We start from the raw sequence: 16,213 nt of genomic DNA, 5'->3' as shown, positions 1-16,213 counted from the left end.
TTAGATGAGACGAGACTGTCGTGGGAAAGAAAACAAAGCCATTTTGTTAGATTGCCTTATTTTGAAGACAGCATTATTTTGAAACATATAGTTCAAAGTAAAAAAAAAAAATTGCTTGTAGTTGCCTGAAATACAGAGCTTGAACTATTTAAGACAATCCTATTCAATTCCAGGTCACCTTCCATTTTTTTGTCAGTTTACTGTATCGGCACATATAAAAATGTATCTCGATCACTGATATTATTGATGAATTCATAGGTCGGCACTAATCTCTCTATGGAGAATCTGCTTCAGCATCAGTTCTGCTTTTTGATCCTCTCATTTGAATTCTACGGGGCTCACTTGATTGAGTCCTTGAGTGCCTGTTACTTCCCTCTTATCTAAAGAGATTTAACATGCCCTGTCTCTCTTTACTTACTTTATGCTTTGCTGAGTGCATGGTCAATAAATTGAGCTCCAGGGTAGAAAAACTCAGAGAGGTTTAAAATAGTGAAGTCTTTTGCCTCCGCTCCATAGTAATCAATGTTCAAGCCTAGGTAGCATTAGTAACATTATTCCATTTCCCCTCTGCCGCACTGAGAACGTTTTGTACCTTGTTTTTCAAGATGGTTGCAATCCGTCTGAAGTCTAAGCAAATACTTGATCGTCATTTTTACCTCAGGTAATGTTAATCTATTTGACATAGTAGCTTTTGTGTATTTTTTTTTACTAATTGAGGTATGGACCAGATCTAACTACTATACATTCAGCTCCTGATCCTAGCCATTTCGTTCAGTTCTTCCACAAATGCTCATGTACAGTCGCTTTGGATGAATCCTCACTGGTGTAAGTGTTCTTTGGATGCCATCTTAATTTTCAATTCCCATTGTTGAACAATATGAATCTTATTCCTTGGAGAGAAAGGAAAAAAGAAACGTCATGTAACATTTGTCTTGTTTTAATGTTTGTCTTGTAATGGCCTGTATGCAGCTAATAAGGGACGTGTAAACTAAGCTGTCTAAGCTTCTTTTATCTGCAGTCTTGTGGCTTAGCCTGAAAGCAAACACTTGACTGAAGACTTGGGTTTCAGTGTCTTAACTTTATTGTAAGAATGCATGATTATACTGATGTGACAGCTGAAATACTATCAAAATAGAGGTCACATTTCAGTAGATTTTATTGGCTGGTTTGTTTAAACTTAGCTTACTATGGTTTGGGCCTGTTGAAATTTCAGGATTAGGCCTGAACTGCTTCTATTCCCTGCGGTCTGAACAATTATTCCCCTCTCTTCAAACCCAAGATTGAATTTCCAAAATATCCCACTTAGTGTATCAATGATTGTGTAAACATGAAAAAAAAAGATTAGGTTTGCCCCCTTAATGGTGTGCTGCTTGGCTCCAATATTAACAGCCTGAGGTGGTCTGTATGCATCGAGTAGACACGGCATGTTTGCTTGGCCCAGAATAGGCTGCACATTTGAAATGATATTTTTAGGCTATTGATCTGAGTTCTCTGACCTTAGTAACATGCAGCGCAAGAGCTGATGAGGGGAGTGGCGCATTTGCTGTACACACACACACAACACCAGGTATTTTGTCAGGAAGATGCATGTACTGTTGCTGCCTCACTTTTGTGTGATTAAATCGCCAAACTTTCAATTCTAGTTGTCGATCGATTCGACAGGTGTCTCCCATTGGAAGTCGCCGTTCCACCTTGCTGATAATTTGCATAGAGATCATTTGTATCTAGTGATTGCCAACGGTCGCCATGGTGATGACGTGGAAATCAGGTCTCCATCATGTAATAGTTATACCAAAGACTTTATATACAGTAAAAACTTAGAAGCTTAAAGGGACATAGCAAGTACACACAAACAAATGAACCATTATGTTAACAGTTCTTAAAATATTGTTTGTGTGTGACATTTTAACAATTTGAAAAACATTTTGCACTACAGAAAAAAAACCTTTTGTGTGATGGAAAGGTTCAATATGTAAGCTAATTCGAACAGACATTAATGGTTATTATAACGTTTTTCAAAAACGTGGTGGCCTAAAGAGAGTAGCCTACCCCGATCCGGGATCGCTTGAGGGACGGAGCGCTATTTTCTCACAACACAGTTATTTAGCCTACATTGGTGCGAAAGAAACCCATTCAGTTGACCTTGAATGTTTCTTTTTTTTTTTTTTTTTTTTTTATGTGTTTTTTACAGAAATATTTTTTATATAATTTTATATAATTGTCGGTTATATACATAATGCATTAAGGACAGGATGAAGAACAGGATGAAGATGTCCACATTTTTCTTAATTTTGTTTAGGCTATTACAAATGTATATATATATATATATATTTTTTTTTTTTTTTCATTTAGTAGGCTACTGCCAATCTGAAGCAACAGAGGATACTTAAATGTTTCCTAGAAGCTAAATTAAGTAGCCTATAATTTAACTTGATCTTAAGAAAATTGAAGAATTTACTAGATTTTTCTGAAGAACATTGGGCAATTTAACTGCTCGGGACAAACAAGTGACTCATGAATGAGCAACCATTACTAAACAAAAACAGGTGTGGAGATAACGACACACAGTGTTAGGTATTTTTAAAAATTCAGCTTTTTTCTTGTGGAATGTGTAAAATAACGTGCATGTTGTACAAATATGTTACCTCTTATTTTGTTAAAATTAACATTTTGTAAGGTGAATGTAAACTTTTGTGTACATGATGTGGTCTCACACGTATGTATATAGAAGTTACCCTTCTTATGATTTATTCCAAACACAGAAATATGAAAAGGGGGTGCATCGCTGTCTGCCTGAAACCCTGTTATGAAGCTTGTTTGTATATCTGTGCACAGCATGTTTCTTCCTTAAAAACTGGTTAAAATCAACATGAGAAAATTTGTCCAAAAGGCATGTCAAATATACCCAAGCCTATCATCATGCAGATTTGAATATCCATAATGAAAAAAATTCATGTTCTCATGAGGCCGTGCTCGTGTTTATCATGTTTGTGGATGGTGACCTAAGATGGCAGCTTCAGTCAAAGGCCAGTGAATCTGACTTTTGTCCCAGAGGAGACGGTACAGCCCGGGCCCAATTCCACCAGCCAATTATTCCCTCCTTACACTGCCTGCTGCGAGCCCTCCTACAGGCAGCTGTCCTTCCTGGCGCCCAGTGACTAAATTTGACAAAAATAGGAAATCTCTGTAGAGCTGTGCTTGTAATTTAATCCAAAAAGGTGTTTCTTTTTTGAACCGAGTTTAACACAGTCTCTGTAATGCGAGCTTGGCCGCTGGAAATGGAATGGTAATTGCTTTTCGCTTCCCAGATATGTGAAAAGGACACATGAATCATCTCCGGAGAGGGATGGTTTTCAAAACCATCAGCACTGGATGTTTTTTTTTTCACCACCATCACTCACCTTGACAGGGAAGTCATTAAATTGGTGATGTTGAATTCCTTTTACTGTTTTGTCAGGTTCACTTATTCCTTCAACCTTGAAATCTTCTTTCTTTCCCACAAAAGCAGCTCCATTACTGTGAGACCGAGGTCTTAATTTTCATGAATTTCAAATCATTCCAGCACATAAGTTCCAAAAACATTAGTCTCGCTAGCTGTATTTCCCACCGACATTGTTTTATATACTCCCTTTAAATGTGTTTTAGCATACGTGTGTAATGTAGAAAATGTAAAGAAATATCTGGCCGTGGAACTTGAGTATGCAGCTTCATGTCAAATGATCAATCAGCTAATGTGGTATGGCTGCCAGTGGACCAGCACTTTCCCTACAGAAAAAGTCTCCATATCTGACATTGGTTACAATTTACATATTTCACTTATTTAAGCGACTGTACTGTCTGCTGATTTTTGCACTGATCCATTTGCTCTGCTTGTTTTAGATTTTATACAATCACTGAGATAAATGAATCAGTAAAAGTTCAAGGAAGTCAGACTTGCCATTTTGAGTGAGTGCAGATTTAATAAAGGATGCAATAAAGCTGAAATCCTGGCACAAATCAAACAGTGGGTGATCCGAAGCCTCGACTCCATACACTGTAAAAAAAAAAAAGATTTGTCATCACAACATTTTTTTTCTTTTTTCAAATCAACTTAAATAATTTATTTAGTTGAGATAACTTATTATTTTGAGTTTCTGATGATTAAATTAATCTCGTTCATTGTATTAACTCACTTTTTCCAGTTAAATCAACTTAAAATTTTAAGGCAACCAGGTTACTTACTTTTTTAAGTTAAACCAACAATATTTTTTTACAGTGTAGTAACTTATACCTGTGCTGTGTTGAAGTGATGCGGTCCGTCGGCACCGTTTACAACATGAGTGATTCCCAGGTCAGCAAGAAGTCCTTTATCATGAGCCGCAGCTTTTTAACATGTGTCTACGTGTTTTTGATTACATAATTTACATTAATTGAACCATAGTTAATGGCACAGGTATAGTGTGAAGGTTTTCTTATCAAGACTGTGATGATTCTGTATTTACCAATCTCCAATATACAGGCTGGGCCAGATAAGACCGACAGGTCCGAAAGGTTAGTCAGTAGCAGATACCACAGATCCAATAGATGGTGCAATTGTTTGTCTTTTGGAGCTTTTCTGTTGAAAATAAAATGTTTGAAATCAATAGAATCAATGATGTAGCTTTATATATTCTGTATGCACATTTCATGGAACAGTTTGTATTTACACATATTAGTTTGACCTTTTTGCTTCTCTAATCATGTTTGCCTTCACAGACCAAAAGGAAATTAGGTGAAGATGAATGGATATCCTCTTTCAAAACAAAACAACATAATTCCTGAGGTACTGTGTAATTTATTTAATAGCAACAAGAAAAGAAAGGACACAATGTGATTTTTTTTTTTTCGTCCCACTAGACTGAGAAATTAAAATGCTTTATCATCACAATTTGGTTTGGCCATCAGTTTCCCCAATATCCGTGGGTCACAACACCAATGGATTTGAGCAGAAACCGTAAATATGTTGTAACATATGATACCCATTAGGAACTCACTACAGGGGATCAACCCTTAAGACATGTAGCCATGCATGGCTCTTCCACCTTCCCATGATAAAGAGCAAGCCACAACCGTTTCATTTCACTCCAGTAAAAAAAGCAAACATGCTTGCTGGCTCATTTTGAAACAAGTTCAAAGTATATCTCATCTGGAAGAAATTTAAAAACCTGCCATTTATTTTGTGACCCTGCAGCCCTGTGGAGGTTATTTACTATTTATGGGGAAGCCCTTCATTTTTGTCTTCTGATACCCACTTTGCCATTGCACTACAATGGATATTAGCAAATAAGATCTGGCCCAAAATAACTAGAACGAGGCTCATTGTTATCAGGTTTTCAGTTACAATTTGTAAGCTTCCAGTTTTTTCTTCCTCTCTCGGACGAGGCTCATGTCAAGATGTCGTAGCTGGTTAAGGAAGCCAGGATTAGGACAGATGTCCCTGTGTTGCCGTACAGATTTAACAGCCTCCATCAGAGTAAGATCCTCGCAAATCATGAGGAAGGCCAACACTAGAGTGGAAGAGCGACTCACTCCCATCAGACAGTGGACAAACACTCTTCCTGAAGAATAGAACAGAATCAATGAAAGACACTTAGTGCAAATGCTACTTTTAGTACTGGCAAAAGAATGATTGATGCGGTTCGAAATGAACGGTATGAAGCTTTAAAACCTTTTTTTATGAATTGGTGGATTTCCCATACTGGGCAAAGCAAAGGTATAGGCTACGGAATATTTATGGTGAAAGTTATTCTAGCCAGTGGTATAGCAAAAATATTGCATCAAGCATGTTCATGAGGATGTCAAGTCAACGCTCACCATTTTTTGACAGTGCAGCTCGTATGAATCTTGCTGTTGGATAGAAAAACACACTTAAGATGAAGTCTGAGGAATCATCAGCTTCCACTCCATAGTAATCTATAGACATGTCTCTGTAAAAGCGGGCCCCAGTGTTGACATGAGGGGGTCCACTAGCAGCATTCACAATGTGTGTGATCCCCATATTGTACAGCATTGACTTGTCACGTGCCGCAACCCTGACAAAACAAAACAGAGAACATCTGTAGTTCTACATTTTATTCATTTTCATTTGCGAATGAAAAAAATCTAACACAGACTCATCCCAAGAAGTCATATAACTGACGTCTTTTCACCATACGTCAACATCCGCCTTTTTAGGGTACCCTTATACGTCGGTTACATGACGATCCCGTCCCTAACGAATGTCGGTTAGGTGACGGGGTAGGTTTAGGATCCGATAACGTCATGTAACCGACGTTTAAGGGTACCCTAAAAAGGCGGATGTTGACGTATGGTCAAAAGATGTCCGTTATATGACGTCTTGGGATGAGACTGCGCTGAAAAAACAATACGCACTCATTGCCAATGTACACATTAGGCCACACTTGGTTGACATGTCCAGTGGGCCGTCTGTCACTCAACAGGAAGTGCTGTAATTCAGCAACGGATGGCGTTTCATAGGCACACAGCTCCTTGAAAGACATCCTGACCCAAAAATAAATAAAATCATGTTAATATGCCTGACATGCAGTTTAGAAGCATTCTCCATTCCTCTTTATTTCAACATATTTAAGCCACCTGAGGCTGTCTTGTTGCTAAGAGCACATTGACACTCCAATTCAGCTCTTAACATCATTAAAATGAATACTGACTGTTTTTATGGAATATCATTCCACTTAGGATTCCCTGACTGTCGTAGCAAACGTTTACAGATAAGGTGTGGGAAAGAAAACGTGTGATGCCAGAGCTGTGAGCGATTCACTAAGGCTGGCTTTCATAATAGCTCTCAAAAACACCAAAATGTTACTTTCTAAGAGCCTCTAAAATCTCCCCTCCTTTTGTGAACTTACATTTAGCGGCCGGTGGCCCTTTTTTTCCCTCTTGTTCTCAGATTGCCTGCTCTTCTCTCCTTGGTCAGGGACGTTGTTGACAGCCAGTCCACAGATATGTCTCTGGAGGCATGTTTCTTTTTTTAAATGGTGTATAATTATAAACCTCCCTGGATACAAAGAGCTCTTCCAGGTTTTAGTGGGCAGTCAGGTTTGCTTTTAGAAGACTCTTTCCCTTGACGATGATCTTTTGAGCATGTTCTGGCTGCAAATATTGTGTATATCTTGGCCAGACTCCCAATACTGTAACTCACTCTTGCAGCAGTGCAGACGAAGTTAAAGGTGGGTCATCAGTGGCTTTCGTTGGACACATACATCTTTATCACGAGTCATTGTGCAGGGAAATACACATCATCTCACGAGGTCTTGCCAGCTGCTAGGTTAAACACTCTTGAAATCCAGATGTTCCTTTCATTTGCCTTGAGGGCGAGTCTCTGATAAATGGTGAGATCTTTGCACATCCAAGTGCGGTGACATGCTCGGTAATTGGAGTGTGTCAGATACCCCTCTCAAAGATATGCTGTCTTGATTGTACTCCATCTGAAACAGTTTAGTTAGTGCTCAAATAAAACAGGAAAAGACTTAACTAAGAGTTGTTCTTTCCATGCCGGTAAAATAAGCTTTGAGACCCATAGTAATTACGGTTTTATGAAGCTAATAAAAAGGAATTAATGGCTTGGGTGTGAAAGCCACATACACCTGTTCCTTCTCAAGATCTGCTTATTACTTACTGTTACTGAAACCACATACTGTATACGAATAAATTACCATAATACCGTAAGTTTCAAGGATTTTAATAGACTTTTGCTGCTTTTTTTAAAGTCCTTGTCCTGTTGAATCAAATAATATAGTGCAGTGGATTACACTGACTGGCTTTATTTAAAGGAGTAGTTCACTTTTAAAACACTTTTGCTGATAATTTACTCACCCATGTCATCCAAGATATCCATTATCATTCTTTCTTCGGTTGAAAAGAAATTAATGGTTTTTGATGAAAACGTTCTAGGATTTTCCTCCATATAATGGACTTCAATGGGAACCAAACGGTTCAAGGTCCAAAAGACAGGTTCAGTGCAAACTGTTCAAAGGACTTTAAACGATTTCAGGCGATGATTTCAGAACGATTTCTTATCAAGCGAAACGATCGCTCATTTAAAAAAAAGTAAGTTTTATAAGCTCAAATGGTCGCCTTGCTCTGTTCTGTGATGTGCGTTCGTGACTCTCCTGTTCAAACTCGTTCATTAAAATGAACGAATCTTTTCCAGAGTCAACTCATTCATTTCGTTCGTTGAATGAACCAAAAGATTTGTTCATTTTGTTAAATGAGCAATCGTTTTGCTTGATAAGACCCTTATTCATCGTCTGAAATCGTTTAAAGCCCTTTGAACAGTTTGCACTGAAACTGTCTTTTGGACCTTGGCTTGAACCGTTTGGTTCCCATTGAAGTCCATTATATGGAGAAAAATCCTGGAATGTTTTCATCAAAACCTTAATTTCTTTTCGACTGAAGAAAGAATGACATGGATATCTTGGATGACATGGGGGTGAGAAAATTATCAGCAAAAGTTTTTTTTTTTTTTTTAAGTGAACTACTCATTTAATCTTTATTTGGAAATGCATTGAATGTAATTTGTATTAAGTGGTCCAAATTTGCCAAGTTCAAACCCAATCCATGAATCATTCAGCCTGCTTTTCTTATGCAGTTTTAAAAGTAATGGCTTTTTTTATTTTATTTTTCCTTCAAAGTAACATTTTCTCTACCATTTAAAAGTTTGGGGTCAGTGATCATTTCTAATACTGTTATTCAGCAAGCATATATTAAATTGATCGAAAGTAACAGTAACAGTGTTTACATTGATATATAATTTATATATATATATATATCAATATAGCATAGTAGCATATAAATTATAGCATATTATAAAATAACCCTGTAAATGTATGGAAAACTGTAGAGATGGCCTACACTAAACCTGAAAGGCACGTTTTTTCTATGAAACTATATATGCAATCAAACCAAATATTATTCAGACACCCGATATAATTTTTTCTATTTTTTTAGTGGGTGCAAAAGACTATAGTTAATTTCTGTAAGTGAGTATAGCAAAATAAAGTAAACTGTGCTATTTTATACAAAAAGATTCTTCATACAGTGGACTACCAGTAAAATCTATAAAAATCTGGCACTTTGACCTGACCATGTTTTGCTAAAGTTTTTTTTTTCTTTAATTGCAAATGTGACCTTTTTACACCACATACTGAACAAAATTAAGCATTGCTTGGTAATTGGTTAACCTAAATTGGTATTATCTATTTCTGTACTTAAATTTAACAGCTGACAGCTACTCAACCTAATTCATTGTTGAGATAGTCTATTTTATGGTTCTTGTCATATTTTATATACCATTTATACTCTACCATTTAAAAGTTTGGGGTCAGTGATCATTTCTAATACTGTTATTCAGCAAGCATTAAATTGATCGAAAGTAACAGTAACAGTGTTTACATTGATATAATTTATTATATTAATATTCACTGTAATTGTAATAAATTAAATGCAGTCTTGAAATTTTTAAATGCTTACCACTGTGTATGTTTTTAGCTATGCTTTTCTATTGCTATTTCACCAAAGCAGTTTGTTTAGGCATGTTGCTGCTGGGCTGATCTGTTTGTTCTTTTTATCCATGATATCTCAGGCTTGACAGTCTTCCCTGAGAAAACACTGACACAATGTAATCACGTACAGATGCATCTGTTTTCCAGAGCACTTTTGTGACACTAATGTGGTCATCAACATCACCCCCTCTGTGCCTCTAGTTCCTCCACAGTCATTTCAGCAGATGACTTCGCTTAGCAGAATATATATACACACACTTGGCTTAGCTGCTTGCGTCTGTTGCCTGTTTCTGTTCTCAACTGCTTCCATGATTTATCATCGTACAGAGTATGCCAAGAAGCTAATCAGGAAGCAAAGTACTGTCTTAATTGAATATTCTCTGAAAGCGAAGTATGTCCGGGGACTCGTGTGGGTCCTGCTTCCTCTGGTTGCACAGCTGCAGGTCACGCTGTCAGGGTGACGACAGTCCAGAGTTAGTTTCTCTCCTCAAGGTTTCTGTGGGTTAATGCTGTTCTATTACAATCTTGGTTGGTTATACCGTTCCCTTAAATTACATTTGCATGATGAAATGTCATTGACAAATGATAAAGGACAGGTTTGAATGATTGAATCAATGATCTATTTAGCAATGTAGCATTTTGTTTAATGTCATTGAACTTCACAAAAGAGGCTTGTGTTAATGTAGCATATGAAGGATATCAGGTGAAAAGAAAAAAGGAACATATTATGGGAGGACACAGCATAAAAAAAACAGCAAGATTTTAATTTGAGTTTTTTTCATGGCACAGCACTGAACCCTGCTGGAAGCAGTCGGAAGCACAACGGAAAATTTAAGCAAAAGTACAGTAGAATAAATGAATAAAGTTATACCCTACCCTAGAAAGGATCATCTAGTAGTCAATATAATAACTGACACATAACTTGAATATATCTTAACATGACTGTGAGGTAAATGATTGGAAATGTATTACATATAAAACAAGAAATGTTTGCCTAACTAACATGCAAAAACAAAGCACTTTCTCATTTGTTTATTTTTTAAATCAATAAACATACAAATTAAGTTTACTTGGCATCGTCCACTAGTGCAGTTGTAATACTTTCAAAAAATACAGTGACCAATATTCATCCTGCTCATGGTCAATAGTGTTTCATGTCCAATGAAATGTTTTAAGTATACAGTGCATTTGACAAAACTGTTTATACACCAGTAAATGTTCTCCAAGATAACAAAGGAACTTCTGTGAATCAATGACCTGAATGAAACACCTTATTCTGCTATTAAAACAAAAAGGTGCACTAAAAATCAAATCAGCGAGTGCTGCTCAGTCATTTTAAACAAGGCTTTTAGTATTGAGTCAACAGAAGAATGTTGTGCTTGGCCTGTATAGTGCTCCAAATTTGGCTGCCAAAAGCAACGTAAAAGCTAATACTGCTCACAGGGAGTGTTTTCTCTGCAGCCGAATAATGAGCCTCAATTCAATCATTTAATACTGCTTAATTTGGTGTTCTATGCCGTATACTGACTCCACTGTTAAATATTATTCGCTGTGTGAGCAGCATGTGGCACTTGTGTGCTGTGGTTCTTGAATATATCAAACAGATTTTCATAAAAAAACACCATTATTCAACACAATTCTTCAGTTACACCACATTGTACAGTGAAATCCTCCATGTTAATATGTCAATGCAAGTTAAATATTTTTAAAACTTTAAAGTGTTTTTATAGCTAAATTATCGCATTACAGTTTATAGCATAGTAGCATATCAATTATAGCATATTATAAAATAACCCTGTAAATGTATGGAAAACTGTAGAGATGGCCTAGACTAAACCTGAAAGGCACGTTTTTTCTATGAAACTATATATGCAATCAAACCAAATATTATTCAGACACCCGATATAATTTTTTCTATTTTTTTAGTGGGTGCAGAAGACTATAGTTAATTTCTGTAAGTGAGTATAGCAAAATAAAGTAAACTGTGCTATTTTATACAAAAAGATTCTTCATACAGTGGACTACCAGTAAAATCTATAAAAATCTGGCACTTTGACCTGACCATGTTTTGCTAAAGTTTTTTTTTTCTTTAATTGCAAATGTGACCTTTTTACACCACATACTGAACAAAATTAAGCATTGCTCGGTAATTGGTTAACCTAAATTGGTATTATCTATTTCTGTACTTAAATGTAACAGCTGACAGCTACTCAACCTAATTCATTGTTGAGATAGTCTATTTTATGGTTCTTGTCATATTTTATAACCATTTTCTAAACAATGGCGAATTAACTGTGATAATGTGAGAAATGTTGAGGATGTGAGAAATGTCTGAATACATTTTGGTTAGACTATATAAATATAGATATATATTTATATTTACCTCATAAATAATGTAAACATTGCTTGTTACCTCTTCACCCTTTAGTTATAAAATGAATGCATGTGCTTTCGTGTTCATTACATGTGTTGTTTTTTCTGTCAGAGAATAGGACACAGCATTCGCTTTCTCTGAAGCTGAATGTCCAAATCCAGGAGAAGGCTCAGAAAGTTCCTGTTAGGATAGATTGCACGTCGCAAAACAACCGTTTGGATGGCAGTGCGGAGAGTAAGACGCTGACGCAGCATAAGGTACGCTAGAACCAGTGTGGCAGAACGACTCATTCCCATGATGCAATGAACAAGCACCTTACCTGCGGATAAAAGACACAGACCGTAAAGGTCAAGAGGAGCTGCAAATACTATTGAAATGAATATCTGTAGAATCAAGATAAGTTTTAGGTTAGAGGGGAATTTAGAGAGATAAAGAGGGGATGCAGCTGTTTTCAGAGTATTTTAACAACAGAATAAGTTTCTTTTTCTGTTCTCAAAATTATGTAAAAAGTCTCGAACTATGGATGGTTTTAAATTGTATTTAAAATGAGTTCTTATCTCATATGGGTTATGTATGACAGGGAAAGGTTTTAGAAATACTTGTATCTTAACTATATTAACAATTATGAATCCGTGTTAGTTTAAAAATGGACTTCAAATTCCTCCCCAGTGCATTTTGATAGACTTGTTTTGCATTTTTGGTCACTCACCATTCTTTTTCCTCAAAGCTTTGTGGATGAAATCAGAAGCCGGCTTAAAGTGGACACTAAGATCAAATGATGAAGTGTCTTCTGCTGGGATGCCATAATATACAATTGTATTTCCATAATAACTCTGGTCCCCAATGCTGCCTTGCTTGGAATGGGCAGCGTTTAAAACATGAGTGATGCCCATTTTTTGTAAAGCTTTTCTATTTTGAGCAATGGCCCTATAAAAAAAAGTGAAAATGTGTTATGTAATGTAACAGGACAACCTCTATGACATTAAAAGTGAAGCAACTGCAGAACTGATTTAACTAAAGGGAAGCAGCACATTGTGACTGAATCTCAATCAAATAAGTAGCTTTGAATAGAATAGTATATCTTCTCAAATTCTTAAAAATTATAATATATAATATTAAATAATAAGACTAAATGTAAACCACAATGACATTGCTCGCGTGCTATAAATCTTTAAATAAGAGATACGATGCCGCATAGTTATGTAGGCTACTTACACATTTCCGATGTACAGGTTCGGCCAGACCTCGTCGACTGGAGTTAGATCAAGTTTACATGTGTCCAGAACATTCTCTAACTCTTTAATAGCCAGGAGTCCGTGTTTATGTTTCTGAGCTGTCATTCTTCTGAAATGACCCAAATCAAACTTACTCCCGTGAATATTAATTTCTTCTGTTTTCCCGGGGTTCAGCAGCATTCATAATCTGTTTGGCACGTCGTGATTCATACAAACAGGTGCTCTGTCTTTATGACGCTTCTCGGTCACCAGAAACCGCTGACCATTTCAGCTCTTCGATGTCGATAGACGCCTGTATCTGTGTACAACAGATCGTGTGAATGACCAGGGCAGGGGGCGCCCGGTGGCTCGGAAAGTCCAACCTCCATTGAGTCGCATTCAAATCTTTTGATGTTTTTCCTTATACTGGAGACATTTATTCTCGAAACAATACAACCAATATATTGGAATTAATGTGAATTCCAAGGCATGGTCCCTGACATGTAAATTGACTTATAGCTTGACAGTCTTAATAAAATTATTGAATAAAATGGCTGCACCAGTAACGTTAATCACGTATTGTGATTGGCCCATCTTGACTAGCGTGGGAAAAAGTATCAAGCACCACGTGATCAGTCATGTATTTGTAGCCTACTACATCAGTGCCTTGGACCAGAACACTGAAATATATTTAACCCCAGGTTTGACAATACATTGTACATTGTAAAGATTTGTTAATTATTATGTAGCCTATATCTTAACTGACGTCTAGGCCGCGCCAACATATTTTTAAAAAAATTGTTTCTCATTGCCATTCTAGCTTGTTCCATTTCTACGGACATTGTGATCTGTTTCACAAGTTACGGATGATTCATCCGATGACGAGAGAACGAGACAATAAGTGACAATTGTGTTGAGTGACCATCGGTGAACATTTGGAGTATTGTACATAGTGGAACAAAGAGAAAAACAGAGTAACAGTGTTTGCTGATCAGCTTTGCAGTTGCATACTGATCAGCTCAAGATTATATACAATATAGCTATCAAAGATTGTATCTGAGGTTTAATTTGTGTCCAGTATTAGGGGGTATTCAGTAATTAAATATTAAAATACTAAATATTGAAAAAAAAGCCTACATTTAACCAAAGTACAACACAAAGCTGTGATTATACATACCAGAAATTGTTTTTTTATTATGTTAATGATGATTGTTGTTGATAACTGCAGGAGTAAATGTCATTAGATGTTTGAATTGACAGATTTCAGAATTGCATGCTTGTTTAAAAAATATCAAGCTACTTTGACTGTGCCTTGTAGTTTAATTCATTGCCGAGAGTTATTAACTGCTTCAGAAATCCTCGGTTTGGAAAGATCCATCTTCTTTCTTTCACTTTCAAGATGGCATCCACCAGAGAGTAATTGCAATAAATCATTAGGTAAGCTAAGACCAGAGCAGCGGAACGGCTCACTCCCACAGCACAATGCACAAACACTTTAGCTGTTGAAAAGAGATACAATCATGAATCTGACATCTATCTATCTATCTATCTATCTATCTATCTATCTATCTATCTATCTATCTATCTATCTATCTATCTATCTATCTATCTATCTATCTATCTATCTATCTATCTATCTATCTATCTATCTATAAACTAAATTAGATATCAATTAATAATTCAAATAGATAAAATAATAACAAAAGAATATTAAACAGTGTTGATCGTGCCTAAAAAATGTTATACTATTTAAAAAATTGAAATTAAATGTTTTTACATACCATCTGTTGTGCTGAGAGCATCATTAATGTAGTGTGCTGAAGGGTAGAAAAAAGGTGAAATATCAAATGTAGGCAGATCATTGGCTGGGACACCGTAGTACTTCACAGTTGTACCATAAAAATCATCTCTTCCTTTGCAACACATTTTACCATGTGCAGCATTTAAAACATGAGTTATACCCAGTCTCCATAGGCCATATCTGTCATGAGACATGTACCTGTTTAAGAAAGAATGACATATAACTACTAATATTTTCTTGTAATCAACAAATCAAATAGAAGTTACATGACAAATGCACTTACATGTCCCCCAGAAACAAATTAGGCCACACTTCATCGACATGGTTACAGGACAGCTGACCCCCATGTAATATATCCTCCAGCTCTTCAATAGAGGGCGTTTCAGACAAAATGTTGCCCACTGTTCGATCAACATTCTCCATTTTTAGGAATAAGAGCATTGGGGAGATCCCACAACTTTATAAGAAGTCTACTACATGAGTGACATTTCCAGGTGTGATACTTCTGCATTACCCTTCCCCCCCAGTAGATGTCAGTGTATGGTCACTTATTTAACACAAGTCCTTTTTCCAAGTAGTGTAGGCTATGCCAAGTTTGCCTAATTGGCCACATTGTTAAATGAGCCTAAATCACTGACATCTCTCCCTTTTTAAGCGTGTGGTATAGGCTATAGTATATTTCATTAGAAATACATTATATTTTTGTAGAGCATTTTGATAGTGTTTTTGAAAATGTTTCAACTTTTAGACCTCTGTGAAACAAGAAAATGTTGGGCCTCTGGAAACTCACTGTTCACGTTCAGACAATCAATAACACTGCATCCGGTGCATGGGCATTAGTATGCCTGTTTTCACCACTTGAGTATTACAAAGCAAAAACCTATATTCAAAAAAAATAAAATTAATCTAATGGACAGTGTGCCACTAGTGAGAAGAAGCCAAGAAGTTTGGCCGACCGGTAGAATATGAATCAAAATGAAAATAAAGCAGACACCTGTGTGTGAGGTCATTGGTTAAAACTGTATAAAAATAAAGATAATGTTTGCAATCTCACTTAGCCATTTAAAATTGGATTTTTTTGCAAAGAGAAGACTTTTTCCAAAACAGCGGCTGCTTTTTTCCCTTTCAAATAGGCCTAATTATAGAGCTTACACAGTAAAAAACGTTGGGTTATTTATTGGGTTATTTTTAACCCAACATTTTTAAGTGAGTGTGGGCTGTGGATGAGCAATAGCAGTAGTTGTTTAATTATTTATTGGTGTATGATTCAAAGGATTTAATTAAA

General features: G+C 36.3%; 3 protein-coding genes across 3 annotated transcripts; all 3 read right to left on the bottom strand.

Moving 5' to 3' along the window:
* Positions 1-4,876: 4,876 nt before the first annotated feature.
* Positions 4,877-6,518, bottom strand: dusp13a (dual specificity phosphatase 13a). Its single transcript, XM_039672624.2, has 3 exons — positions 6,391-6,518; positions 5,833-6,050; positions 4,877-5,576 (listed from the first exon to the last, which is right to left on the bottom strand). The coding sequence occupies exons 1-3, from the start codon at positions 6,516-6,518 to the stop codon at positions 5,356-5,358; spliced, it is 567 nt and encodes a 188-aa protein (XP_039528558.1). The 3' UTR covers positions 4,877-5,355.
* Positions 6,519-10,284: 3,766 nt separating this feature from the next.
* LOC120479833 (dual specificity protein phosphatase 13A) lies at positions 10,285-14,211 on the bottom strand. The gene is made up of 3 exons (XM_039672619.2): positions 13,129-14,211; positions 12,623-12,840; positions 10,285-12,232 (listed from the first exon to the last, which is right to left on the bottom strand). Exons 1-3 carry the CDS (start codon positions 13,326-13,328, stop codon positions 12,021-12,023), a joined length of 630 nt encoding a protein of 209 aa, XP_039528553.2. The 5' UTR covers positions 13,329-14,211; the 3' UTR covers positions 10,285-12,020.
* A 90-nt stretch (positions 14,212-14,301) lies between these two features.
* LOC120479834 (dual specificity protein phosphatase 13A) lies at positions 14,302-15,482 on the bottom strand. Its single transcript, XM_039672621.2, has 3 exons — positions 15,212-15,482; positions 14,909-15,126; positions 14,302-14,626 (listed from the first exon to the last, which is right to left on the bottom strand). The coding sequence occupies exons 1-3, from the start codon at positions 15,367-15,369 to the stop codon at positions 14,424-14,426; spliced, it is 579 nt and encodes a 192-aa protein (XP_039528555.2). The 5' UTR covers positions 15,370-15,482; the 3' UTR covers positions 14,302-14,423.
* Between the last annotated feature and the right edge of the window lie 731 nt (positions 15,483-16,213).

Source organism: Pimephales promelas, chromosome 11 (assembly GCF_988280905.1).
Source record: "Pimephales promelas chromosome 11, fPimPro1.hap1.1, whole genome shotgun sequence".
NCBI classification, from domain to species: domain Eukaryota; kingdom Metazoa; phylum Chordata; class Actinopteri; order Cypriniformes; family Leuciscidae; genus Pimephales; species Pimephales promelas.
The sequence above is the reverse complement of the archived record's forward strand: the minus strand, read 5'-3'. Positions and strand labels throughout refer to the sequence as shown.

Bases quoted from the DNA above. Each gene is read 5' to 3' on its own strand.
- dusp13a (XM_039672624.2), bottom strand. From the start codon at position 6,518: ATGTCTTTCAAGGAGCTGTGTGCCTATGAAACGCCATCCGTTGCTGAA. The intron at 6,051-6,390 runs GTGCGTATTGTT...TTGTTTTGTCAG, and splicing joins AATGTGTACATTGGCAATGA to GGTTGCGGCACGTGACAAGT. The intron at 5,577-5,832 runs GTGAGCGTTGAC...TCTATTCTTCAG, and splicing joins AGCTGCACTGTCAAAAAATG to GAAGAGTGTTTGTCCACTGT.
- LOC120479833 (XM_039672619.2), bottom strand. From the start codon at position 13,328: ATGCTGCTGAACCCCGGGAAAACAGAAGAAATTAATATTCACGGGAGT. The intron at 12,841-13,128 runs GTAAGTAGCCTA...TTTTTTTTATAG, and splicing joins AACCTGTACATCGGAAATGT to GGCCATTGCTCAAAATAGAA. The intron at 12,233-12,622 runs GTGAGTGACCAA...TTTTATCCGCAG, and splicing joins AGCTTTGAGGAAAAAGAATG to GTAAGGTGCTTGTTCATTGC.
- LOC120479834 (XM_039672621.2), bottom strand. From the start codon at position 15,369: ATGCTCTTATTCCTAAAAATGGAGAATGTTGATCGAACAGTGGGCAAC. The intron at 15,127-15,211 runs GTAAGTGCATTT...TTTCTTAAACAG, and splicing joins AATTTGTTTCTGGGGGACAT to GTACATGTCTCATGACAGAT. The intron at 14,627-14,908 runs GTATGTAAAAAC...TCTTTTCAACAG, and splicing joins TGCTCTCAGCACAACAGATG to CTAAAGTGTTTGTGCATTGT.